At 44.0% G+C, this 18,120-nt stretch overlaps 6 protein-coding genes across 6 annotated transcripts; 2 read left to right on the top strand and 4 right to left on the bottom strand.

Moving 5' to 3' along the window:
• Positions 1 to 700: 700 nt before the first annotated feature.
• LOC128723878 (nuclear envelope integral membrane protein-like) lies at positions 701 to 2,230 on the bottom strand. The gene is made up of 2 exons (XM_053817644.1): positions 2,185 to 2,230; positions 701 to 2,098 (listed from the first exon to the last, which is right to left on the bottom strand). The coding sequence occupies exons 1-2, from the start codon at positions 2,228 to 2,230 to the stop codon at positions 948 to 950; spliced, it is 1,197 nt and encodes a 398-aa protein (XP_053673619.1). The 3' UTR covers positions 701 to 947.
• Positions 2,231 to 3,832: 1,602 nt separating this feature from the next.
• LOC128725112 (PIN2/TERF1-interacting telomerase inhibitor 1) lies at positions 3,833 to 5,665 on the bottom strand. The gene is made up of 3 exons (XM_053818832.1): positions 5,563 to 5,665; positions 4,025 to 5,484; positions 3,833 to 3,947 (listed from the first exon to the last, which is right to left on the bottom strand). Exons 1-3 carry the CDS (start codon positions 5,663 to 5,665, stop codon positions 3,939 to 3,941), a joined length of 1,572 nt encoding a protein of 523 aa, XP_053674807.1. The 3' UTR covers positions 3,833 to 3,938.
• Positions 5,666 to 6,119: 454 nt separating this feature from the next.
• On the top strand, positions 6,120 to 7,630 carry LOC128723717 (la protein homolog). The gene is made up of 3 exons (XM_053817483.1): positions 6,120 to 6,162; positions 6,281 to 7,216; positions 7,291 to 7,630. The coding sequence occupies exons 2-3, from the start codon at positions 6,290 to 6,292 to the stop codon at positions 7,576 to 7,578; spliced, it is 1,215 nt and encodes a 404-aa protein (XP_053673458.1). The 5' UTR covers positions 6,120 to 6,162; positions 6,281 to 6,289; the 3' UTR covers positions 7,579 to 7,630.
• Positions 7,631 to 7,750: 120 nt separating this feature from the next.
• On the bottom strand, positions 7,751 to 8,548 carry LOC128723876 (protein TIPIN homolog). The gene has a single exon (XM_053817643.1). The coding sequence runs from the start codon at positions 8,546 to 8,548 to the stop codon at positions 7,751 to 7,753; it is 798 nt and encodes a 265-aa protein (XP_053673618.1).
• A 947-nt stretch (positions 8,549 to 9,495) lies between these two features.
• On the top strand, positions 9,496 to 12,025 carry LOC128725321 (histone-lysine N-methyltransferase SMYD3). Its single transcript, XM_053819053.1, has 5 exons — positions 9,496 to 9,605; positions 9,678 to 9,922; positions 10,809 to 10,936; positions 11,009 to 11,486; positions 11,571 to 12,025. The coding sequence occupies exons 1-5, from the start codon at positions 9,496 to 9,498 to the stop codon at positions 11,972 to 11,974; spliced, it is 1,365 nt and encodes a 454-aa protein (XP_053675028.1). The 3' UTR covers positions 11,975 to 12,025.
• A 138-nt stretch (positions 12,026 to 12,163) lies between these two features.
• On the bottom strand, positions 12,164 to 14,014 carry LOC128727333 (cytochrome b-c1 complex subunit Rieske, mitochondrial). Its single transcript, XM_053821232.1, has 4 exons — positions 13,738 to 14,014; positions 13,150 to 13,290; positions 12,825 to 13,072; positions 12,164 to 12,710 (listed from the first exon to the last, which is right to left on the bottom strand). The coding sequence occupies exons 1-4, from the start codon at positions 13,928 to 13,930 to the stop codon at positions 12,492 to 12,494; spliced, it is 801 nt and encodes a 266-aa protein (XP_053677207.1). The 5' UTR covers positions 13,931 to 14,014; the 3' UTR covers positions 12,164 to 12,491.
• Between the last annotated feature and the right edge of the window lie 4,106 nt (positions 14,015 to 18,120).

Below are 18,120 nucleotides of genomic sequence, written 5' to 3'. Positions count from 1 at the left end.
CCACGGAGTTGCTGCAGGGAGCGATAGAGAGAAAGAGCGCATGTTTTACGAAACGATCGTTGGGCTGGCTATACGCTTTGTAGATGGGGGAAAAACACTACTTCTGCGGTGTAACGATGTAAAAACACTCTTTTCCATTTAGCATGTTGATCTAAAAGCGGTTCAGACACATTTAACGGATTGGTATTGCAGCACTGATCATGCTCAAGGGTTGATTATCATTAAAATTTTCTTCGAGATCGCGCAGTACAAACACCGCGTACTTGCGCAGAGGAATATGTTTCTGTTACTCAAAACAATCTATAACTTCAGGAACTATTTTTATGTTATTCTATTTTAATTGATTGACTAACTCTCATTTCGTGACATATATCTTGTTACTACACACAACTTTGTTTTATTAACTAAATTCCATTTTTACATTGAATTGGGTTTTCACCAGCGGGTGATCGCAACTCATCACATCGGAAACAGGATATTAACAGCATCTAATTGACTGTTGATATTTACCTCTCTCGAAATGATTCTCGTAACAGGAAAGTCTTTAAGTCTCTTGCAGGCTCTACTTGTTTGGTACAACTAACGAGGTTTGTTGTAAGCAGCAAGGTGGCACATGAATTATCTAAAACTGAAGCGATCGCATTGTGAACCGTATATTAGCAACGCCGTGTAGGCTTACTTCCTTTGGCGATCCTGGATTTTGACTTGAAAAGGTAATCTACTTTATCCATAATTTTTGCGAAAGAATACCTGCATAAATAAATCCTGCTTTGAGTATTTTTTACGATCTCATTTTCAACCTTTTGTTTAAAAGCAAACTGCACACGTAAGAGGTGATGTTATTGTGATTTTTTTCTTCATTTTACGCTTCAGGTTATTATTTTATTTTAGATTCCAATTTGACGGGGTTCATTGGGTGGTTTTGCTCACCAGTTTGTCCATTCAGCTCAGTCGGCCTCTTCCTCGCTGGAGTCCATCAGATCTTCCGAGTCGTGATCACTGCGCGTCGAATGGATACTGTCGTACTCGAAGCACTCGTCGTCTAGCACGTGTGGTGTGCCCTCGACGAAGGATGCAAACCGCACCGGATCGCGCAACCTCATCATGGTTGTCCACTGCTTGCACTCCGGACTGCGGCAGTACTCGCGCAACTCGTTAAGAGCCCGGTCCGTTTCAACCCGCCCCATTTCATCAAACTCATCCACTGTCAGTAAGCGGCGGCGACCGGGAAAGCGACTCCGGAAACGGCCACCAATCCATCGAATCACGCTTAACGGGGCGGCGTGCCAGTATACCGCCATAACGACTAGTACCAGCCCTGTCGAGAACGTCCGCTGGTAGCTACAGAAGAACACCATCGTGAGTCCGATCAGCTGGAGGGTCCATTGGATGACCTGCTTGCTGCGGTGGTTCATAGGTGGACCGAGACGATAACACACTAGAAAGCTGATGGTGCCCACCACGGCCAAGTACCAGAACACGTAGTGCTGGTAGAGCACGAAGATGAGCCGCAAGTTTTCGTACAGTATCTGCATGCCGTAAAATCCGAGCGTCCAGCCTCCGACCATCACACCCACCATGAGGGGACGGTATGGCATCAGCTTGCTGAACATATACACCAGCGCCAGGGCAAAGGAAGTCAGCCCAATCAGAATGCCCCCGGTGTAGTAGAACAGCGGGTTTTGGCTCATCGGTTGCGCGGTGAAGAACAGCATCACGCCGAACATGAGCATCCCCACACGCCACAGATCGAACCGGTTCAGTACCACCTCGATGTCGTACTTTCCGGCGGAGACGACGCCGAGACAGCTCTGATTGAACGGTTCCAGCTCAACCTGTCTTCGTTTGCGTGAGGCGAACACGTTGAAGCTGAACAAACTCTGATCATCGCGCCAGTGTTTCTCGACTTCGGCCGGAACGCTTCCCGGGTACTGGTTGAAATTTTCGTGGTCACACTGCATGCGAATCGAGACGGTGCAGAATACATTCGGTAACGTCGGTGGTTGTCCCGGGTAACAGTAAATCACAAGCCCCGGCTTGTATATGCTCCATTCGTCTGGCGTGTACGTCAGGACGCGTCCCGGTTCCAGGAACGTTACTGCAAGATGGTGTACAAGGTTAGCAAGATATTTTTTTTTAACAAGTCCAGCAAAAGGAACCGCACCTCAACCTAGCAGTACTTACCGCCTCCTTTCTTGCTATCGGCTTCTTTTGCCCAGCATGCGTCCATCAACAGCATGCACGCAAGCACGATGGTCGAAAAAGGGATGTATTTAAACGAGATCATTTCTACAGAGTACTTTTCCCCGTCTGCATTACTCGTTGTAACGAGTATTTAAACCGAATGCTACGGTTTCGCCTCAGGATCCAGGACACCACAACGCGTGGAGTGGTAAGGCAAGAAACGAATGCAGCGTTTACCCTTAACACATTCCTAAGACACTTTATCGCACTTTCATCACAGAGTTCGCTAAGGACATTTTAAAACACTATTAGCTTCTCGCACATACTTTCGTGACTTGTTTGGCATCAAAACCGAGCAGAAACAAACACAGGTAGAACGCCGGCAATGATTTTGGTATGACAACGGCGCCAAATTTAGCGATGACCGTGATGCTGTCATTGAACGGGTTTGGTTATGAGCCAAGGTTGATATAGATTTGAATTTCAAACTCGGTTCCATAGATTAAATCTCATGGAAATGCATGATGAGAGCATATTATTTTAATAACATCTGATTCAAAAGATCAAGAATATTTTCAAATCACACAATTTTAACTTTTTTACTGTCTAAAATGAAAAATAAACAGAAACCCATTTCCGTTTCTACGTCATAAGGATGCAGTTGTTCGTCCTTTTTCCCAATTATCATAAAAAAGGATAAAATAAAACAAAAATAACAGTCATAGAATCCTATTGATGATTGAATATATATAAACAGTTGCTGTAGAATTTGTGGCTCTCGTTTTAGTGGCACGTGCCATCGAATAGACGGGCACATCAACTGCATTTCACTTGAACACATCCTGAACGTCTGTATCGGCCAAGTAGTAAGTCGAATTGCGATTCTGCTTGACTTCCATGCTATATCCTTTTTTTCAATTCAATTATAATTAATCGTTAACGAAGGCCATCCTTATATGCCATGCGAGGTATGGGAAAATGGGCTTTTAGACGCTTGCATGTTGATGTAATTGTATCACAAAACTGCGAAATTATGGGCAAAAGTGACGAATATGGGAAAAAGTGACGAAAGGACATATGTCACCATTAACACGTAGTTCTCATGAAAAAGCACTACCCAAAGTAATCAAAATAATTTCATTAACATCTCCTAGCGAAGCAGAAAACAAATCCTTTCCAAATTTGAATGCGTCCTGCAAAAATGAAGCATGTTTAACATCTTCCAATCAATTTGAGGATCGTCGCGAACTCAACAGTCATCGCAAACGTATTATACACCGACCGTTGAAAACACATCCAACGGATGGCGCCAAATTTACGTGTGATGTTTGCCACCGGTTATACAAAACTCATCGAATTTTAATTGCCCAACAGCAGCGACCCTATCGCACGCAACAGCACCAGTGTGCACGGTGCGGGATGGCATTCCGGGACAAATACTCCCTGTACGATCACGTGCGGTTGCACGAAGGCAATCGCTCTTTCATTTCTGGCGTGTGTGCAAAATCTTTCATTTTCAAGGATTCGTTGCCGCATCACTCCCCGACCGGGTGAGTTTGGAATTCGCAACTAGAATTTTAGTGCTGGTGTTTTACAGTGTATCGATAACGGTATTAAAAGATAACAGATAAAGGTAATTTTCTTACGACTTTTATTGTCCTATCCGTGGCTTTCTAAAAGTTTTATGGTTTTGCTCCTTTTTGTCTCGCAATCCTGTCATTCGACCACAATTGTTGATAACAAGCTTCACATCCTCAGTCAAGCTGTAACCAATAATATTGCCAAAGTTAGACCCAAGGAAACGGCTTTCGTCGAGGTACTTCAGCACAGCTACTTTCACCTTACACGTCGGTTCCTCTGCCTCTAGGCATTCGGCCGAGTCGGCTTGTGGTAGTGTATCTGCTGTATTATCCTTACCGTCTGTTTCGTGGCATTCGTCCTTGCCCTGCTGGGCATCGCTGTTTGAGTTGGTCTCAACTTCAGAGCTGGATTTTTCCCCTTTATTCTTTTTAGATTTTTTAGACTTCTTGCTTACTGAGGCTACCTCATTCATCTCGTTTGTAACATCTACGTGAGAGTCATTTGGCACCATTTCATCGACTATTTCTTCTTCTAAATCTTGCTTGTTCTTTTTCGAGTTTTTCTTCTTCCTAAGCTTCTCTGTTATTCCGTTCTCTACCACAGCTAAATCGTCTTGCAGTACTTCTACATCTTCAACAGAAACGCTCACCTCATTTTCGGGATCCTGTTTTTTAGATTTTTTCTTTTTCTTGGGAACCTCCAATGATTCTGCTTCCATCGCCTCCATGGAGTTGGTTTCCTCTGTTTCGACCACCTCCTGCCTTTTCCGTTTTGCTTTCTTGGGCTTTATCTCTGCAGCAGATACCTCCTCTGCTGACATCGGCTGACATTCCTGTTCAATTTCTGTGCGATCCTTTTTGCTTTTCTTCTTTTTCGATTTTCCCGAATCTGATAAACACGGTTCTTCCGAAGCTGGCTCAGACGTCGATTGTTTTTGCATCATTTTTTGCTTAAAATATTCTTGGTACGATAAGTTTGACTTAATCGTTGTCAAACCCATAATTGGTCTCTCAGGCTGTTCTTCTGCTTCGCCTTCCGCCCTGCTGACCGCTTCTGGTGACATTGAGTGATCCTCAACTCCAACTTCCGAGCGATTCTTTTTGCTTTTCTTCTTTTTTGCTTTTCCCAAATCTGATAGGCACGGTTCTTCTGATGCTGGCTCAGCAGTGGATTGTTTTTGCACCATTTTTTGCTTAAAATATTCTTGGTACGATAAGTTGGATTTGATCGTTGATAAACCCATAATGGGCCTCTCGGGTTCTATTTCCTCCTCGCTTTCAGCCCGGGAAGCGTCTTCTTCCGTAGCCTCAGGGGCTTTGTTTACCTCCGCAAGGGAACGTTTTCCGAAGATATTTGCCAGATCCTTGTCGTTCACTTGGCTCAAGTCCTTGCCACGTGTGAACTTTTTGTAATGTACTCTGGCACGCGATTTCTTCGAATGTTCCTCAAGAGATTGCAAATTAGCCTTAGGATCGAGTTCGACATTACTTTCGGTCGAAACGTCTCCTTCCACTCCGTTTAACCGGTTGAGCAGCGCGTTAAATTGTGCATCGTGCTGAGTCCATTCATCATCCAGCTTGCCAATAAAACCCATTCCTTTGGATTCTCGATTTTGTTTAAGCTGGATAGGATCCTGTATTCCATCTTCAAGTTTACCAAGTCCTTTACCCTCCGACCATCCCAGTTTGGCAAGCATGCGAACACCAATATTTGTGGTATCTAGACATGGTGAAGAAACAAGCCATCGTTAGGTGTTGTGATCGATAGCGTACTTGCCACTCTTGACCGACGACATACCTTCGTACAACGATTTTGTACGCGATTTAACTTGCTCCTGGCACATTCGTTTGTTGCGGAATCTCAAGCTAGGCAGCGTTACCGACCGTAAACAATCATCCATGATGGTTATTTAAATGAAAACTGATGTCGGCCACAAAACTTATCGTGAACAAAAATGTAAATAGACACACATGTTCGCGATGATGACAGTCGCACATGGCAGACTGACAGCATGTTCATCAAGGTAACGATAGTTGTGATTAGACAAAAATGCTGTAGGTTTTGTTTCGAATTAGTTTTAAGATTTCAATAGCCCTTAAATGTAATAGGTCCTAAGATAGCAAAATGATATACGCAAGAAATAAAATTAGCATATTTTTCAGCAATTTAATGCATTTAACGAGTTTTTTTTGTATTATTTACAGCTTTACGAATCTTGAGAATTCCTTCCAAGGAAAGTGTCATTTCCATGCCCTCATGCCCGAGTTTTACTTTAAATAACTCTACTGTCTTGTTGACGCTTCGGGAAATAACACGTGCGGTAAACTTTCGGCAAAAGCGTTTTGCTTACATAGGGAAATTTTACACACCTGTTAAGTGCTGTTCAGTAGTTAAAAGGTAACTATAATCATAAACGAAACATTAGACCTTGCTTCACACTATGCAAAAAGCGAGCATCGATTTTTCCCGGTAGTTACACGTCTAACCTAACATACTGACTTGTCGTACTTTCTAGAGCCGCACAATGACCGAAACGGAGGTACAATCATCCGCTGTTACGGATGTGAAGAAAGCCGAGAATGATGAAAATAACGCCCTGTCTGCGACAGACGCAGCCATCATTCGCCAGCTTGAGTACTATTTTGGAGATGCTAACTTGGGTAAAGATAAATTCATGAAGGATCAAATCACGAAGGACGATGGTTGGGTGCCGCTGGATGTGCTGCTTACGTTCAAGCGCCTGAAGGCCCTCAGCGAGGATAAGGTGGTAATCGCGGATGCGATCGCTAAGTCCGACGAAGGTTTGATCGAGGTCAGCGAAGATCGCGAGAAGCTGCGCCGTCATCCGGAACGTCCGCTGCCGGAGATGAACGAGGCAACGCGCAAGGAGCTGTACGCTCGCACGGTGTACGTGAAGGGATTCGCGCCCCAGGATGGCACCACTTTGAGCGAGTTGGTCGAGTTTTTCCAACCATATGACAAAGTGACAAACATCGTGATGCGAAAGTATCTCGACAAACCGTCCAAGAAGTACCTGTTCAAGGGCAGCGTGTTTGTCTCCTTCACCAACACGGAACAGTGCGAAAAGTTTTTGGGTCAGCAACCGCTCAAGTACAAGGGCAAGGAGCTGATTTGCAAGATGCAAAACGACTACTACGAAATGAAGCGCACTGAATTAAAAGAGCGTGCGGAAAAAATTGAACAGCGACGGCGCAAGAAGGAGGAAACCAACAACGCTCATCTTTCGCAGCTACCTACCGGTGCGTGCGTTTTTCTGGAAGGGCTGGGCAAAGAAACTACCCGTGAAACGATGAAGGAAGCGATTCGCGCATTAGACGATACCCTAGAGTTTGCTTACATCGATTTTCAAATGGGCGACAGCAGCGGTTACGTCCGCTTCAACAAGCAAGATGCGGGCAAACAGTTTCTCGAGAAGCTAACGGACAAAAAGGTACGCGTCGGGCGGCTGAAGCTGCGCTGCCGAACGTCCTGTGACACGTTTTGAACCTTTTTTTTTGGTTACAGATAAAAATCGATGATTCAGAAGTGTCGGCTGACCTGCTCGTGGAGGAAAGGGAAACCGAGTACCTCAAGAAAGTAGCGGAGGAACAGGCCAAACGTAAAGCATTCGCGAAGGGCAAGGGTAGAGGAAACCGTGGATTTAACAACCGCAACAACCACTCCGGACACAAGCGAAAGCGAGACAACAGGGACGATGAGCAGAGCAAGAAAGATGAACCACCGGTGAAGAAGGACACCGTGGAAAAGGACAAAAAGTCAGCTACAGAAAGCGAGGCGAAGTCTGCCGAATAGATGCGTTACGTACTAAGCAAGCGTACGCATTAGGACGTAATTTTATCTACATAAGCCTACTTCTCGGTATTGATAAGACGTCTCGTTTTAACGAGACAAACATGTAAATCCTAAAAATGAACTGTTGAAAATGTAATCAAACATGTATTCTTAAATCTTCTGCCGTTTGACATTATTCTACATTTTGAGATTGAGCAAGAAGTCGAGCTTTACGCAGCTCCATTGCCTTCAATCGGTTTGCAGCAATTTTGGCCCGTTGCTCCTCATTCAGCGGCGGTGATTTGGCTGAAGAGTTGTCCGCATCGTCCACGAGCGACTTGCTGGATCCTGGAGCTTGATGGGTAGATTCGTTCCTCACTGCGTCGAAGGCACTGTTGTCCAAATTCCCAATGCCGGATGTGTTGGCATACGATGAACGGCCCCGCGAGAGTGCAATCTGTTCATCGAGCATGCTATCAAGCGGATCCAGCGGTTGATTCAATTGGTTTCCATCGTCAACCCTTAAGTCCGCATGTAGAGCGTCGGCCTCTGCCAGTTCCTTATGCAACTGTTTCATGCGGTATTTGTTCATGTACATCTGGACCGATTTCTTTTCACCGAGCTTCGAGATCCTATCAATGCAATCGTCGAAGTGTAACTGGGGACACAAACGGTGAGCCCACAGCTCGTACCGCTTCAACATCCTGGTGAGATCATCCAGCTCGTGGCCTCTTCCGCGAAATTTGAAACCCTTGAAGTAGCTTCTTAGCGCAACTATTCCTCGCGGACCACACAGTGTCTCTTCGGTCAGTACGTTTCTGGATCTGCGCACGGCACTTTTCTTGAGAGCGACCGAAATGGGTTTGGACGGGACGGATTGTCCGTCGTTACCAGCACCATCGATTTCGCCATCGTTACACTCCTCTTCATCGCTCGATTCTATAATACCTTCGTTGTAATCCAGTCCGAAGTCGTGTAAATCCATATCCATTGAGATCTGGCAGTATTTTTACAAAACGAAACGAAAACCAATTTGTGCGTTGGTACAGCTTTCTGATGTCTTAAAAAGCGCGCATTTTTACATTAAACCAAGGTATAGATAGATCAACGACAGCAAAACATTTCCAAATTGGTGTCTTTTGTACGATAATAACGATACGATTTGTCTTTTGTACGATAATTATGCTGAATGTTCAAATGTATTTTAAAATACTCCAGCAGCTACCATTAGTGTAATTTATACATTTGAAATGCAATTAGTTAAATGTTAATTTTCTTTTAATCAAGGTTTATAGTGAATTTAAAACCAATCTTCTCTAGATCATTTCAAAATCAACAAAAATACACGACAGCTGTTGGCTGTAAACATTGAATAATGTAACCGCCTAAGAAAACTTGAAGAGTATTCCAAAAACTGATTATTTGAAATTTCCATTCTGTTATATTTATCTAAAGCGAGGTGTAAATTCTTTCTTTGGCATTCCGATGGCCATTAATTGGATGTTCGGCGGCATTGTAAACCGTAGAAAGAGGTAACTGAAAAGGTAACAACAATGTTACGTATGCATGGCTAGTTAAAAAAAAAGGTACTACTAAAAATAGCCATCCATCTTGGTTAGTATGTTATATTTATGCATCTCGCTGTCCGCTCGTTGGACCTGTTTTTCGAACCCACCTGACCCAAACTTCATTCGTGCTGTTCCAGCGCTGCTGTCGGTAGGTCGCCAACATCGGTAGGTCGCTGGTAGTTACGTTATTTTTAAACCATCAACTCGTCGAACAACAATTAGAACATTATCAAAAACGGTTGACACCGGTTGCGTGAGGCGGAAGCGCGAGCGATTGTAGTTGCGGCGGGCGAGCTCTAATTAGAAACATTTTCATTTACCCACTGGTCGCGTTGTCGATCGGTTTGGCGTAGTCCGATCCGCCAGCACCATGAACAAAGCCGTCTATCGTAAGGGTGATGTGATTCTGCAGGAGAAACCGTTCGCCTACGTGCTGGATCCACGGTATCGCGATAAAAGATGTGATCGATGCCTAAAGGAGTAAGTTTTCTGTGTGATTGGATGGCTGTAAAAGCGTCTCGTAACATAAATACATTTTTTTACGATTTTCAGGACTAAAGTGATGAAGTGTTCAAGCTGTCTCTACTTGCGGTACTGTGGCCGAACCTGCCAGAAGGAAGCATGGCCCGATCATAAGGAGGAGTGTGAAAAGTTGAAGGCTCTACCAGCGGGTTTGCTCGTCCCGTCTGCTGCCATGATGATGTCACGGATCGTACGGCGCCTCCGAAAGGGAGGTGATACTCACAAGGGATACTACACATCCAAGTTCTACCGAAAATTTGCCGACCTTATGCCACGTAAGTATGTAGCCGCTTTTGAAAAGGCGCCTGGTTTCTTTGCGATGATCCATTCCTATGCTGAGCGATCATCCGGATTTTGTGAGCTTCCTTCCTGGTGAAGGCGTTAAGGTTACATATTCATCTCACCTCTCCGAGCATTTCATTGCGTCGTTCCGTAGACGAGTCGTGAAACCTCCTCGAACAAGTAAAGGTAGTTTATGAACGTTTGCTTTGCTATCAAATGAATAATGCCCGTTTGTATATAATTCAAAAGTTTTCAAGCCCATCATAGAGACGAGTGATTTTTGCATCAAAAGGCGTGCCCTTTCATTTGCCATCTTGCTGGCAAAAACTCCTATTCCGTTCATTTTTGTGTTTTCGTTCCTTTTTTTTCTCTTTCTAGTACCTTGATAACATACATCTGTAAAACCTTGATGATACATTCCCGAACCAGCTGTATCATCATTAAGATGTGTCACTAAAGTGAGAGGATAATTGTGTTGATGTTTGTTTGCTTGATTTTCCCCAGACTGCTAATGCTACAACGAACAAATGTGTGCCTTCGTTCATTGTTCAATTGGCAACATTACACCTACTCAGTACGCCCAAATTGATGTTAAGCATTAGCTCTCGTTGTTTTGTGTTTTGTTTTCGACACTAATGTCCTTTGCACTTACTCTCGTTCTGTGAACGCCACATGCACCAGCGTTTGGCATTCAAACGCGGAAAGAGGTTACACGGGCTCGCAATAAAGCCGAAAAACGTGGGGAGGGGGTGTCGCAGTCAAGCGTTAATAACAATTGACTGACGATTAAACCCTGCCACCGTGCATGTAGATTTGTAACGCGTAACAGATTTGGAGTATAATTTTCCATTCTTTCCTTAACGCTTTTCTCGGGTACAGATGAAGAAGACATTCGTCAAGATCCCAAGCGGATGGAGCACTTTGGGACATTGGTCGTGGTCCTGCAGCGATTGCTAGACGAATCGATTACCCCGAAGAAACCGGAGCTACTCCGAATTTACGGCAAGGTGCGGACGATCTTTACCGGTACATAAGCTTACATACACACAGGCTTAACAGAAACTTACTTCTCCGGTTAGATGTGCATTAACACCTTCAACGTTCTGGACAGTGAACTGAACACCATCGGCACGGGCATGTACCTCGGGGCTTCTATCATAGATCACAGCTGCCGGCCGAACGTGATGGTTTCATTTGTCGGTGAAACCCTACAACTGCGTCTACTGGAGGACTATTCCCAGGCTGAGCTTGATTTCGGCCAGCTGTTCATCTCCTACATCGACCTGATCGACACGACGGAAACGCGGCGAGATCAGCTTTCCGAGCGGTACTACTTCCGATGCCGATGCGCCCGCTGTCAGGATGAACAGGAGCACAAGGTCACGAATGCGGCCGCTTGTTCGCTGGAGGGCTGTCAAGAACCGATCGATATGGACGATACGGCGCTCGTGCGGTGTCCTGCCTGCAAGACTCCCATCACCGAGGTCGATCGAGAAACGTTTCAGGACATCAGCACATTCACCAAGGATCATCTCGCTCAAATGAAGAATGTATCATGTAAGATCAATTGGGACACCCCACGTCGTCGCAAAATCTCTGAGTGATTGTTTAACTTGCTGTTGGGTTTTGTTTGTCTTTAAGCAACAGATCTCGACGTTAGTCGGTTGTGTTTGAAGAAGCAAGAGAATGTACTGCACCGCTACAACGTGTACCACATCAAAACGCTGGAAAATGCGATGGACAGTGCGCTGGAGCTGGAAAAATGGTCCGAAGCGACTGGGTACGCGTTGCGGCTTTTGGACGGATTCCGGAAGTACTACAGCCCCTTCCATCCGCATATCGCGCTGACGCTTCTCAAGATCGGTAAGCTGCAGCTGTACCAGTGCTACTTTGCGGAAGCCCTCAAGCACCTGCAACAGGCGGCGAAGATATTGCGCGTTACCCACGGCGAGCAGGATGATTTGTACAAACGGGTGCTGGTGCCAATGCTGTGCGATGCGTCACAGGGAAATCTTGGCCACCTTGCGATAGCGTCGGATGATTAGCATGTATTCATGTGAAAATCAAATCAAACTACAGACAAATGGATAATTTTCTCTGGAGTAAATTGTTTTACGTATAGATGGATGGCTGGAAATAAAGATATCAATCATCCAAACCGATTGAATGCCGATTGGCTGTTTTTTTCGGAATTATCGCATTACTCGTCACGTAGACATGCTGAACATGAACGTTATTATACCAATCAATTTATTGCCCAGACCGCCGCAATTGTTCTACTATCAATAAATTGGTTTTGGTTTGCTAACGCTGCCGTTGGTTGGTAGCCTCTTGCCGATCTGGGCGCATTCATTCTCGTCGGTTGGATTGAATTTTAAATACTTACACTCGGGTAGTGTGCTAGAGGCCTTCGTAGAGCATATTCCTCGTTAGTATGTTGATTCGACAAAAGCGTTTGCCGGGGTATTGCCTTTCTGCGATTGATACATTCTTCACTACTTATCAGAAGGAGGGAGGTGGTTTGCCTTGCAAACACGATCGAGCCATACGGGGGGAAGGGTTTTAACCGACAACAAGCAAACCCTCCTCCGGGAACTCGTAGAATGGCACCTCCAGGTTCAACGGAGCCGGTCCCTTGCGGATGCGACCGGACGCGTCGTAGTGGGAACCGTGGCACGGACAGTAGTAGCCACCGAAATCACCAGCATTTGCGATTGGGACGCAACCAAGATGCGTGCACACACCAATCACGACGAGCCATTCCGGCTTCTGGACACGCTCCTGCGGGCGAGAATAGCAGAAAAGCAAAAAAAAAGGTCAGCATGAATCTGTCTACGTGCAGAATCTGGGGGGAGGATCTAATTCATTTCAGCATCCCCATTGGCAGCTACTTACGGCGTCATTCTGGGGATCACGCAGGGTAGCGACAGCGACCGACTGTTCGGAATCGATCTCTTGCGCCGTACGATGGCGGATGAACAGGGGCTTACCGCGCCACTTGAAAGTCATCGATTTGCCCTCAGGGATATCGGCGAGCTTGATTTCGATCTTTGACATGGCCAACACATCGGCGGAAGCGCTCATCGAGGAAATGAATGTCGAGACGAGCGACTTGGCGACGTACGCGGTCGACACAGCGGCACCTTAAAGGAAAGGAAAATGGTCAGCCATGGGTTGTGTTGGCTCCCCGAAGGGCTTTTGCTTTCTAGCTCGTACTTACCTCCGACCATGAGGTACGTGAATGCGGCCCGTTCATCGGCGCTATCGTTCTTCGAGTTCGGGCGCTTCACCTGCTCACGGCGGTAGTCGGAGAAGTCCGGCACTCGGATGTCGGTGTGGGCGCATCGGATTTGTGTTGCTCCTGCAAACGAAAAGAAAGGGACCGAAATGTACTTGGCGGTTCATCTCAATAGGCATCTTGCACATGCCATCGAACTTTGACAGTTCCGTAGGGGCTTTTTCGGTTTGTTTTGGTACATACGGGAGACAAAGCGTAGGCCATGTCTACTCTCTAAAACGATTTTAACGAAGACCAACTCTAGAAATGGACTGTATTATAGTCCAGCAGACGTAATTCTCACATTTCGACAAGTAAAAGTGATATTTTTGGCATTTTTTCCACCTGGCGAACTGCGATTGCATTACATAACGCAAGATTCGCAACCGATTGTTGTTCGAACGATCCACACCGTACGGAACTGTCAAAAACCGACCCATGTCCTTCTACAAAGAACAATTATGCAACACACGAAATAGATCGCAATTTTGGGGGGCTTTGATCGATATGATCACTAATGAAAGTATTAACCTGTGACGCCCGAAACCACTCGCACATTGCTGCTCGGCAAGCCAGCCCCGGCGGATACGATAGGAATCTGACCTGCAGCGGTCGCAGATTTGCTTTCCACCTTTGCGGCACCAGCTACGGCGGGTTTCAGCCCGTTGGTTACGGACTGCGACACACCGCGGACGGCGGACAGCTTAACGAGGTTGGTAAGCATCGTCGGGTCGCGGATCTTCAGCGGGAGCAACAGCGAAAAACGGATTTGGTCTCCCGAAACGGACACGCACGGATTTTTCTTCACTCTTGTGGTTACCAAGTCGGTGTGTCAAATTTCCTCTCCTTAGAGAACGTTTATACGGCATGCGTTTGTTAAGCGTTTGCAGATGTCAAACACAAATGTGCTGTCAAATGCAGAATGAAGCGTTTTTAAGTAATTTATTTGCCTAAATGTCCTTATAAAACTAAACTATAAATAATAAAGTTTTATGTAATATCTGATATATGATGCAATAATATGTAACTATACTACTAATTTCATTCTTCTCGTAAAAAATCAATTAAACTATATTTTTATTCAAAAATAAAGGCTGACCCTTTGAATTGCATTGGCATGTGCTTATCACATTTTATTCCGTGGATAAATTCATGTAAAAGTTTGTCTCAAAACGTGATGTAGTATGAGCAATGAATGTGTATATGTTAAGCGGTATGCTTGTAGCAGGCTTACAAAAAATAATGGAGAGTAAGAGATAAGTGAGACTAGCTAAGAACCTTTTAAGTGGGTGTAGTTGTGATACATTGCTAAGGCCGTTGATTATTTCGGTGTATTTTGCCGTACTAGATCTAGATAGATTTATTTCAAGGTAAAATTTGCCAGTTTATCTTCAATCTAGTTCCGAGAAGTGTACAAGACATTTTTTTCATTGCAAGATTCTAGAAACAAGGACCTTTCAGCCATCAGTAAACGTTACTTGGGTTCTTCCCTTTACGATTTATTAGTGCTGAATGCTTAAGACTAGATTTTATTGAGCTGAATTTTGAACGACGTACTTAAAATAGTTAAACCACCTGCCACGTGAGGTGCTTTCTAGCTGCAACAATGAGATACGTAACGTGTCGATTCTGCTTCAAGGAACTGAATCCCCACGATGAATGCTCTTCCATATTGGAGGCTTCTTTACGCATCGCGATCGACCGTATCTTTACGTTCCAGGTGATTGGTGTACATATTTTGCACTATGTTAGGTGCAATGTTAGAAGCAATATATACTGTTTTTCTCCACCATTTTGTTATAGACGTTGTTCGAGAAGGATTTGCCATTGCTTGTGTGTCACACATGCACCTCAACCGTATGGTACATCTACGAGTATAGCTTGCTGGTCCAGACTAACCAAAATAAACTACTCGAAAAGTATTTGCACAAGCTGAAAACCACTGCAGCTGATTGTGAAGGAAATGATGATAATAATAGCAGTCACAATGGGGGACTATCTCTATCTAATTGTGCATTGAACACCGAATCAACAATTAGTCCAATTCAATCCCACGCAGCCCTGCCAGACCCAGATGGCATTCAAAATGACGAAGTATTCGTTTCAGAATACACAGAAAATGAAGAGATGTGGTTCAACAATGATCTGATAAGTAGCGAGTCTTATGAAGAATACAAACTGAACATGGATAATTCGGATTCAACACTGATTTCAAATGAAACGGACACCAGTGACAATATCCAATACGTTCTACGACAGATCGAAGATGAATCCATTGCATTACCTGAAGTTTGTGTTGCAGAACAGTGTAATAATGACGATGGGTTGGAGTTGCACCAACCAGCAAAAAAGCAGAAGTGTTTAAGAAGATCAGCTAGGCTCTCGCTTAAGTCCATCAGCTATGACGAAAATGCCTTCGACGATCAAGCACATTTGAAAGATGGAAACAGTTATTTACCCAGGGAATGTACTACAGATATTGATGTTAATGTCTCTCGTTACACGACGGATCATACATTTGTCAGTGAGTCAAAATCGCAACTCGAGAGTCGAGAAGAAATACCAATGGAACGTTACTTAGCAAATTATGAAAAAACCTCACATCGTTCGGTCGACCTCAATTTCAACAATTACGATGATAGACGATGGCCGAATGATACAAAGTGCAATAGCATGAACAGATAAATGAGCTGCCTGTCGGTCGCATCATAATTAATTAATTAGCTAAAATTTCAAGCTTTAAAAATGACTTCAAATTCATTTGAATTTACAGACAATACGCTATTATAAGAAGAAATCATAAATGAGAGAGACTTATAAATTTTGTCAAAAAAATGTATTTTCAGTTGGCTGAGGACATTTTAAAAATTTTTTGTATAGTTTGCCTCGTAGTTTCGTAGTAGTGCAGTACTAAATTGATTCTATAGTTGATAGTGAGCTCATATTAGCTGTATTCTAATGTACCCTGCGAATGTAAAATTGCACAGCGAGATGAATGTGAGATAGTGAGAATCATTGATCATAGTGAGTTTTTCATGTTGCGTGTGCCGATTAAACGGGATACCTAATATATAATATCGTTTAGTAACTGTACCTAATATATAATATCGCTTAGTACCTTATCGCTAAGTAAACTGTTGATTCCCTAAGCTGCTGTGGTAAAGTTCTGTTCTCACCTGTTGGGGGTGGATGATGCAAGGGAAATGCGGTTAGCATAGAAAACAGCTAATAAACTCACCTTTGAGAACTAGTGCCGTAAAATTATTATCAATATTCGTTCGTATTGGCAATGTTCCGTTGAGAGTTCAATACTTTCAAATGTAATTTCTAATGCTTGCAGCGCCACAAAGGCTAGTGAAAAGGATAGTGTTATCCAGGTGAGCAGCATGGTGGAGCTTGTTGTATTACCAAATGAATAATGAACTGAAACTAAACTGGAAATCTATTCCTAGCGTCGCAATCCATCGTCAACACAATTTCTCTTAAAAAAAAGGTAAAGATAAAACAACTAAATAAAACAGATCAGATGTCACGCGCTTGTTAATAGATATTTTACATTAGCCACATGCAAGGGTATGATGAGAGAAATATGCTCTATGAAATGTGGTTTTTTCTTTCTACATACTCACAATGATTCTGGGTAGTGTTAAGTTCAGGACAGACAGAGCATTAATTTTATATAAAGTAAATCCTCGTAAAAAGAGGAAGATGTTACACAATACTAGCCGTTGTTTGAAATGATGTTTTTGGGTACACTTCTTCAGTAAGAACGGTTCATCCCAATCCAACTATACTCATGATACCCATAGGCCATAAGCTGATGCCAAATATACAAGTGATCGATAATTTTCCACCCGCTTAGGGATGCCTCGTCTTGGCGCGGTTGATGAAGCTTTCACCAGCAGTTTTTCGAAGGGGCCTGTAACAGGCAGTGATGCGAAGTTCGCCTCAGAGTAGATTAAGTAAAGGATGTTTGAAATGATGATTATGATAATCATTTTTATAGTTCACAAGCTTCTCGTACTTCAAAAACAACAAATCTGGTGCTACATTTCGCTCTATTTTTTGTGATATTAAAATAAAGGAGGCATCAGAAGCATATAGGTCCTCGTTTGTTTATGCAATACTTCATATGCGTGCACATAGTTCGTGGAAATGTTAGAGAAACGAATCACTGTACACTTTGAGGATCATTTCGAACCGAACCACCTCGACATTATAGAGGGTGTCGATGATAAACACTTTCCATAGACCTTTAGGAAAAAAAGGAGGAACCGCTTTGCTCGGAAACTCCATATCACGAACGAATACTTCTCGTGGAGCGATTGGACACTCTCCTTTTTTCGGGATATTACGAATGGCGGTGATGTGCGCACCGTACTCATCATGGAGACTCGAGACGAAATCACAGAGCCGCTGGGTAGGTAATTTCATCGGATAGTGGTTGTACTGTTGATTCCCTAAGCTGCTGTGGTACAGCTCGGTCTTCACCTGTTGGGGGACGATGATGCAAGGGAAATGCGGTTAGCATAGAAAACAGCTTATAAACTCACCTTTGAGAACTAGTACCGTAAAATTATTATCAATAGTCGTTCGCAACGACAACGTTCCGTTGAGGGTGGTCGTTGTACGGTTGTACTTGCGAACTCGCAGCGTACTGGTGAAGATGTCGAATCCAGCAATATGCTCAATACTTTCAAATGTAATTTCTAATGCTTGCAGCTTCATAATGGCTAGTGAGAGGGTTAGCGCTATCCGGGTGAGCAGCATGGTGCACTTGTTCCGGGGCCGAACCTGTGATGAACTCAAACTAATCCCAAATTCCACTCCTAACCTTGCATCGGAACCCCACATAGTTGCATGTGAAAAGAGGGAAGAAAAATTAGATTGATCTAATCAGATACGTATGTCACG

This window comes from Anopheles nili, chromosome 3 (genome assembly GCF_943737925.1).
Source record: "Anopheles nili chromosome 3, idAnoNiliSN_F5_01, whole genome shotgun sequence".
NCBI classification, from domain to species: Eukaryota; Metazoa; Arthropoda; class Insecta; order Diptera; family Culicidae; genus Anopheles; species Anopheles nili.
Note: the sequence above shows the minus strand (reverse complement) of the source record. Positions and strands in the feature narration are given on the sequence as shown.